The sequence below is a fragment of the Pangasianodon hypophthalmus genome, chromosome 5 (assembly GCF_027358585.1).
Source record: "Pangasianodon hypophthalmus isolate fPanHyp1 chromosome 5, fPanHyp1.pri, whole genome shotgun sequence".
NCBI lineage: Eukaryota > Metazoa > Chordata > Actinopteri > Siluriformes > Pangasiidae > Pangasianodon > Pangasianodon hypophthalmus.
Window position 1 is genome coordinate 23,244,921 of NC_069714.1, and position 9,134 is coordinate 23,254,054.

General features: G+C 38.3%; 1 protein-coding gene across 1 annotated transcript; it reads left to right on the plus strand.

The window, feature by feature from the left end:
* The first annotated feature begins 591 nt into the window (after positions 1 to 591).
* Positions 592 to 6,105, plus strand: LOC113526108 (gastricsin-like). The gene is made up of 9 exons (XM_034304184.2): positions 592 to 660; positions 788 to 908; positions 1,688 to 1,805; positions 2,781 to 2,899; positions 4,207 to 4,397; positions 4,758 to 4,874; positions 5,161 to 5,308; positions 5,659 to 5,757; positions 5,861 to 6,105. The coding sequence occupies exons 1-9, from the start codon at positions 602 to 604 to the stop codon at positions 6,020 to 6,022; spliced, it is 1,134 nt and encodes a 377-aa protein (XP_034160075.2). The 5' UTR covers positions 592 to 601; the 3' UTR covers positions 6,023 to 6,105.
* Positions 6,106 to 9,134: the final 3,029 nt, after the last annotated feature.

Below are 9,134 nucleotides of genomic sequence, written 5' to 3' on the forward strand. Positions count from 1 at the left end.
ATAACTGAGCCATGCTTTTGTTTCACTGCATGTGTAACACTCATGCAACTTCTGACTAGTGCTTAAGTCCAGAGTTAAAGCACATCTGAGGTCTCAATACTGTTGTGCGCAATTTGAGTATTAAATCTTCACTATACATGCATCACTCAACTCTGACTATGCCCCTAGGAAAATAAACTCAGACTGTGTTTGTTTTGCCAAAACTCCAAGGACATAGTAAGTCTGAACTGTAAATGACATTACTTGACATCAAACATAAAGGTAATCTTTAAGATAATAATTCCCACTGACTGTTGCATTTTTAAGACATTTGAGATTGTCTTTAATATGCATTATCAGCTTCCATTATATACCAACATACAATTATATAAAATAAGTTTACATAATCTTAGATAAAAAAAAACAATTAACTGATAAAAACATCATATCTGGTACAACCTACTCAAATCTGTTTGAAAAGCCCAATTACTACAGTAATGCTTTTTTGGTTTAAATCATAAAGTGCTCATGTGGGTCATTGCTATTGGATAAGGTCAGATTATAAATTTGCTTGATTCAGGTGGCCGTTGTGTGTGTTTGAGGAAAAGAAATCTGTGGAGGCATGATGAGGTGTCTGATACTCGGTCTGCTCTGTCTGGCTCTTACTGAGGGACTCGTCAGGTAAGAGAAAGAGGGCCAAAGGGGATTATTGGGGTACAGAATGGACACTATTTTCAGAGATTTAAATGAAAGCGTAGACTATTATCAGATCAGCTTCATGATGTTATTCTAAATATGTTGTCTGCAGAGTTCCTCTTGTTAAAAAGAAGACCATAATGAAGGAAAGGGGTCTCCTCAAGGAAATGTTGAAGTACTCACAGTACAGCTCTCAGCAAGGTTACACTGAGAGCCTGATCAACCAAAATGACGTAAATCTACCTTCTACAGAAATATGATAATTATACAATGAAGATGTATTCAATTTAACACCTATTACTATTGTGAAATTTTGGCTAATCACTGAAAATTCTAATTATTGATTAACAATTTTATAGTTTTTTTTCTTGATTCTGCAGCTCTTTGATGAATAATTCTAGTGTAACATAATTCACGTAAACTATTTAATAATTCATAAGTAATTGAATGTCTGCCTTTTATATTGTAAAATTGCAAATGGAATACATGTCATAAAATATTCTATATAAACCTTTATTGGAATTACTACAATGTAGTAGTACAACGGGGTTACTGAAAAGTAATGTACTACAGCAGAAACTATGTAAATAATGTACTAACGTTCTAAGCTACAACTCCACTAAATATTACTGGGTTCCATTACATAACACAGATGCAAAAATTTTCATTGATCAAGTCAATTATAACGATTAAATGATGGTGCAGCAACTAATTTACATCAGTCAATGAATTTAAAATAAACCTTAATATTTGCCAAAGCATTCTGCTTGATCAACTGCACATATTTATATGTACAACTAAATCTGGAATGGTTATTAACACTTTCCTCAATCCTAAACTGTGTAAATAATTGTGATTTAGTAATGATTATGACAGGAATAATTTACTCATTACTCATTACTCTTACTTTTTATTAGTGATGCTTATAAAAGGTGCCTGTATATGTTACTTAAAGCTATGATATCAATGCTTTGCACAGGTGTTTAACAATCCATATCTCTGTAATCTCCAGATGGCTTATTTTGGAAAAGTTGGTATTGGAAGCCCTCCACAGTACTTCTACCTCCACTTTGACACCGGCTCCAGCACTCTGTGGGTCAACTCTGTCTACTGCAACAGTGATGCCTGCAGTGAGTACTCTACACACTGAAAAACCTCAGTAGACTTGCATTTTCATCATGTAACAATCAATATAATCACTTTGCCAGAGGTGGTATACTGACCTGTAAGAAATACCCATAAAAAGAACAAATGGAAAATGAAGCTTCGTTATACAGAGTTGATCATTTTTCCGTAACAGCTCATCCTAAAGTGTATTTTTCATCTTACATTGGAGCAAATTTCCTGCATTTATGTTATTAATTGATTAAAGGACAATGCAACATACATTTCATCAATGTTTCATTAATGTTTAATGAAACAAGTTAGTTCAGTTCCTGTTATCATGTATGTTATAGCAGTTATAAACACACATTCCGTTACCACACATTACTTTTTTCCTCCTGAAGTTAATACGGCAAAAAAAAATCTCAGCTTGTCATGTTACCAAAAGAACTACATAGCCTTCTTTCAGGAAGACATTCCCATGGCTGAAAATAACCTTACTTCTGACATAAAGCGCTGACACTGGAGGCTCCTTCCAAAAATCAACATCAACATCTCCTCACAGAAAATTTTCATTTCAACAATTACACTCTTTGTTAATTCAGTTTCTGTGGTACAACTGCCATACACAGTAAGTCACTATGTAAGTTGTTTCTATCAAAATAATAATGTATTGAAGCTATTGTAGCTGTATTATAGAATAAGTGCATTAATATAAACCTGTGATTTACCTTGAGGCCAGAACTACTGTCAGAGCTGCTGTTATAGAAAATTAATCAATACCTTCTGACCAATCAAATTTGAGACTTCAACAGCACTGTGATATAACTGTGGTTAACAACATAAGCCAGCCTTGATATCCAATCCAGTTAAATATGGCTTGGTCTTAAAAAAGTATTTCAAAGTGGTTTTGTATTCTACTATTCTTGTGACAATCCATTCTAATTTAGGTTATATCTGCAGTACCTTATCCATCTATAAGTTCTCCCTTTGTTTTCCAGGCAGTCATCCTCTCTTCAACCCAAGCAAGTCCTCCACATTCACCAGCAATCAACAACCATTTTCAGTAAAGTATGGAACAGGCAGTGTCCAGGGTTTCCTTGGCTATGACACAGTCACAGTATGTCTGCTCTAATAGTCGAATAGTAAACTGTGTTGCAATGATCCTCATTTTCTGCTACTTATGCAAGGATGTGGTCACATAGGACTGACTCTGACTAGCAGAACTGTCAATTATCTGAGGAGGTAAAAGTGCAGTAACTTTTCACTCAAGTTAAAGTAGAATTCAATTCAATTTTTATTTGTATAGCGCTTTTTTACAAAGGTCATTGTCTCAAAGCAGCTTTACACAAACAAAAGTAAAGTGAAGTGTGTGTGTGTGTGACGTCTCTGATGAGCAAGCAGGGCGACGGTGGCAAGGAAAAACTCCCTGAGATGGTGATAGGAAGAAACCTTGAGAGGAACCAGACTCAATAGAGAACCCATCCTCATATGGGTTTACACTGTAGTGCGCGCGTGTGTGTACAATGTGTGTTTGTGTAGTCCATAGAAAACAGATGAAGCATCTTCGTGGCAGTGTGAAGCATTGCCGGTGGACAGGTCCAGAGTGAAGGGGGGGAGGTCTGGATCACCAGCAGCTCAGGAGTGATGCTCATTAGGTCCAGAGCGTAGGGGGGTCTGGATCACCGGCAGCTCAGGAGTATAGCTCGGCAGAAAAAGTAGAAAAGTATAAATATTTTGTAAACCCCTGGAAGGCAGGGAGGAGAATGAGAACACAGGAGGCATGCTTTGGAGAGTGTCATTTTAATTAATCATTTTTACTGGAGCAATTTTTGCACTTTGTTTAACAAACTAAATTAAGTTTATTAAAAAGAAAAAATACAAGGTTTCCATTTTTGCCAGTCTTGTCACAGTCAAGATCAGCTCAGCTTACACTGGCTCTCGCTCACAGGATCAACACTCACTGCAAAACAAACAGTCTATAAATACACTTCATTATTAACCACACAAAGGTGTAACCACTCACGTATTACTCGTTCCTTCTCTGCGACTCTTCTTCCCATTCACAGCAGGCACTTGGCCATGCCCTTGCTGCCACACTTTTAAATTAACTTAACGATTGAAAGTAAAAGTACAAGAAAGAATCACAAAAGAAAAAGATATTTAACTCAAGTCACACACAGATTTCAGTTACTGATCATAAATTAGTGCCCCTTTCACCAAGGAACTAACATGAAAAACATTAGCTAAGGCTAACTAATAGTTATGTGTTGTTTGAAATTGTAGTGAGCAAAAAGTTTTTTCTTTGAAATCAAAAGTGTTAGATGAAAAGAAATACTCACGTTACATATATACTTTACAGCAATTGTACTTTGATACATACTTCCTACCTCTTAATCAGTGTTCTCTAACATTCACCTCCTGTAGATGGGTCAGCTGTCTGTCACAAACCAGAAGATTGGTTTAAGCACTTCAGAGCCTGGTGATCATTTTGCAAAGCCTTTGCATGATGGACTCATGGGCCTGGCCTTCATGCCTTCTAAAGACAAGACCATTGTGGACACCATGATCGAAGAAGGCGTTATTGAGGAGCCAATCTTTGCTTTTTACTTAAGCAGGTAAAAAATGTGATCATGTGGCAGAAAACACTAAACCAACAACAAAATTTTTATCTTAATACTTCTATCATTACGCATTCTTGCTCCATTCCTGATTCCAGTCAGTTAATCAATATTCTGCATTTTTACTTGATCAAGTTGTATTAGTATCTGAAATTAAACTAGAATATGCATTAGCTGGGACTTTTAAAGACCTGTGTTCAACTATACATGAATTCTTGAAGAACTCCACAGTATAAAGTAAAAATGGAACACATAGATGGGTTAAACACACTTCCACTAAACAATTTCTTGATGTTGATGTAAATGATATATGCCAAGATGGATGTGCAACTAACACCTAATGAAATTGCTAAACAGTGACTCTGAGAGTGGAAGTGAGGTCGTGTTTGGTGGAGTTGATCCCTCCCATTACCAAGGTCAGATCAACTGGGTTCCTGTACAACGAAACAGCCACTGGCAACTGGTCTTTGAAGGGTAGGTGTCTAGCATCTTCTGAAAAACTAATCTGCACCTTGTACAATGGGATAATAATAAAACAAATGTTAACAGGGTGTTTTTTTCCAACACTGTCTGAATGGATTTCAACTACATTTTTATTTTCTATATATTTCTGCTTCCTCCATTACACTGCTTTTTTTGTTAATAAAGCACTTTGAGCTGAATAAAACTGTTTTGACACCTTAATGACAAAGTAATTACACCTTGACAAAGTAAATTAAACTGTAGCCGCTTGATTAAGAACCTCTTTCCCATTTGTTAGTTTTGAGGTTAATCACCAGTCAACAGGATGGTGTGAATCTGGATGTACTGCTATTACAGACACAGGAACATCACTGCTGCTGTGCCCACCACAGTATGTAGACACTCTCCATCAAATGCTGGGAGCCCAACAGGACAGCAATGGCAATGTAAGCCCATTTTCATCATGTCATGCACTTTAATCTTTAGATTTTTATAAATAATAAGTCATGAATCGTCAATAAGCTGTACGCCATATAGGATATAATGCTCACTAGTCAAGTTTAGTTATATCCATCACATTCATGGCAAAGCAGAATTAAAATCCACTTGTATGCATTAAAAGCTTTCCACGGCTGTGTAGTTTTTCAGGACGGTCCTTGAATTTATATAGATTTATTCCTTTCCTGTGTTATGTAAGTTAAAAGCAAAGAGACTAACAGCCCTTTAAAAGCCAAGTTAAAGGCTAAGAGTAAATAGAAAACAGATTGAAAAGGGGTCCTCTGTGTTATGCTTCTAGTATGTGTTCAACTGTAATGAAGTGAGCAGCCTTCCCCCACTGACATTTGTTATGAACGGAGCTCACCTGCATTTGCCGGGTACTGCATATGTGCTTCAGGTAAGAGTGGAACTGCCTCATAACTGATCTACATTTAACAGTTACTGTAATAATATATATGCCAAGTGCAGACTGACACATATTTTTTTTTGTAATTAAACAGAAAAAAGATTCTAACTCAAAATGTCAGAGTGGCATCCAGAAATCTCATGAGGAGTACAGAAATGGTTATCCTTACTGGATCCTGGGTGATGTCTTCCTTAGGCAATTCTACTCTGTGTTTGACCAAGGAAATGCTAGAGTGGGATTCGCTACCTTAGCGTAGAGTTATCCAACACACTCTAAAGCATCATGAAGTCATAACTCTATTATTTCATGTCTAAAAAAGAATAAACTCATCTGTGGTTAAATGCCTAAGACTGGGTCTTTGTCTTTTAATTTATTACAAAAACATTCCTGTGTTTTGTTGTAGGATATTAGCTGTTTATTAAGAGCACAGTAACAAGATTGGCAGTTTAAGGCAGTAAATTATGAGCACAGAGACACAAGACACTTGCCTTTAAAATCAGATGAGAAACTATTCTAAGACACAGAAACTAATCTAATACATACAAGCACGTGCACACACACACACACACACACACACACACAAAGGTCAAACAGAGAATGAATGAATTCCCGAGTTTCTATGACTGTATGCTGTTTCTCAGACCATGACCTGAACGAACCAACTTATCAATTTAACCTTTGTTTCATTTAGAAGGGCTTTAAACTTTGTATTAAAAGCACCAGTTCAGCGAGAATCTGGAGGTACTGTACTTGCATTTGCGTTGTACTAGATGTGGATTCATCAGTAGTCTGGTTGCGTTTGAGTGGCAGCTCGGAAGACCAATCAAGATGGTGAATGGAGTGAGGAGCGCACCGGCAGAGTCTTGTAGTCGAGTTGCAGGAAGGGCAGTTGACAATCGTGGCGGCGGTTCTTTGGCAGTGTCGCGACTGGAGTCGGGAGGCTTTGCAGGAACTAGTCATTACCTGTCGTTGGTGTCGAGAGGCAAGAACTTTATGAAGCTCTTGATTGACGAGAACTCCATGGAGTAGTTTATTGACAAGAACTCCCAATGTACTTGAGTTGATTCTTGAAGTTGTTAATGGATGAGGACTCCCAAAGTTTTAATGGACAAGGACTCACTGTGTCTAAGGGTTTTAACCCTTTCTAGTTGGGCTGACCCCAAAGTGCTTAGTCCAATCAGTAGGATCTTGCAGCAGGGTGTAAACTGCATTCTCCTCTGACACTAATTAGCATAATGGACCCTTAGTTTCCACAAGGTAAAGTTAGAACTTTGGTCATGAATTTTGTAACACAGATGTACTACATTGTACTCAAATTTACTTTATCCCAACCCTTAGGAAATTAAATAACGATCACACGCATACCAAACATCACATAATTGTTGTCACCCCCTTTTGGCCATAGGTTACCAGATTTATGGCTTAGGGTCTTTGGGTTTTATCCTGTGGACTGGCCATCTGGTCTTGGTCAACAGACAAAATCAATAGGTTCTACAGGGTCCCTCGTGGTTGAGAGGGTTCATCCTCTGGTCAGGGAGTGTGACAAGGAGGAGGGAGGGGCCAGGCTCTGATTAGAGTTGTCTAATCAGCCTGAGGGGGAGAGAGAGAGAGACGCATGCAGGTTTTATGTTGGTGCTACGTTTGTGAGTTCTGTTTATGATTAAACTTTATGTTTGAGTTTACTCGGTTTACTCCTGCCTCCTCCTTGCCCATCCGTGAAGTTTGATACAGGGATGTTCTAATGTTTTATGGTTCCTGTGGAAAACTAAGTGGGGTTCTTGCAAAAAGTTTGGTCCAGGCTTCTGTGGTTTTGTTGCTGCCTCTTCACTTAAAATCCTACAATGTGAAAACCCTTTTTTTACTTTGCATTGTTTATTGAAAATAGGTTTCACAAAAGTGTATCAGGTTTAAGATAGCAGTAGAAGGGGCAATTGGAACAAAGGATGAGTAGTACATTTACTTTTTCAACCAAAATATAATGTATGTTTTCTCTAATTTATGTCACACTTTTAAGGTTTTTAATTTAACTTATTCACACAGTGTGCTTATTTTTATCAAACAGAATATAATATTCATGGCAGTATAGGACCTACTTCTCCTTCTATCATCACCGCAGATGCTTTTATCCAAAGCATGACAAAAGATAAGCCATAAACAGAGCTGAAAGGAAGTCAGTATGTTTTAATAAGTTCAGTACCACAACTAAACATGAGAGTTGTAGTGCTACAGTAATTTGTATAATATGCTAAAACATATTATAGCAGTAGCTCATACAGTAGGCAAATCTCCCATTCTACCACATCCCAAAGGTGTTCTTTTGGATTCAGATCCACTGACTGGGAAGGCCAATGAAGAACACTGAACTCATAATCATGTTCATGAAACCAGTTTGAGATGACTTTTGCTTTGTGACATGGTGCATTATCATGCTGGAAGTAGCCATTACAAGATGGGTAAATTGTGGCCATGAAGGGATGACCTCTCTCATCAACAAGGCATTTCTGCCTGCAGATAACAGTAGTGTCTAATGCTAATGTATAGTTATTAGGTGGAGGCTGGCAGTTGATGCTTAGAAGCTGAGTTCCGCATTAGTACAGCTGAAGAGAAAAAGCTGTTCATGAGTCTTTTTGTGCAAAAACTCAGACTTCTGTAGCGTTTTCCGGATGGGAGATGCACAAATAGTCCATGGTGGGGATGGGAGGTGTCCTTGATTATACCTCTCGCTTTCCACAAGCAATGCTTTTGATAAATGTCTGAAATTTTGGGCAACTGTGTTCCAATGATGTGTTGGGCAGTTTTCACTGCCTGTAGTGCCTTCTGGTCACACACTGTGCAGTTGTTGCACCATACTGTGATGCAGTTTGTAAGGATGATCTCAAAGGTACAGGGATAGAAGTTCCCCATGATCTGAGAAGCAAGGTGAGCTTTCTTAAGTCTCCTCAAAAAGTACAGGCGCTGTTGCGCCTTTTTGATAAGAAAGGAGGTGTTGAGGTTCCAGGAAAGATCAGCGGAGATGTGGACACCCTGAAACTTGAAGCTAGAGACCCGTTCTACCTCTGTTCCATTAACAAGGATAGGGGAGTGTTTGTGGCTCCTCAAGGACTTCTGTTAGTCCATAATCAGTTCTTTGGTTTTCTGGGTGTTACGGGTCGAGGTTGTTATTGGCACACCATGTAACCAGATGCTGAACCTCTTCCCCATAGGCTGTCTCGTCATCATCTCTGATCAGGCCAACCAACATACTGTCATCTGAGAACTTGATTATGGAGTTGGAGTTGTGGACAGGTACACAGTCAGAGGTGAAGAGGGCATAGAGGAGAGGACTTAGCATGCAGCCTTGTGGTACGACCTTGTGGTCTGTTGGTCAA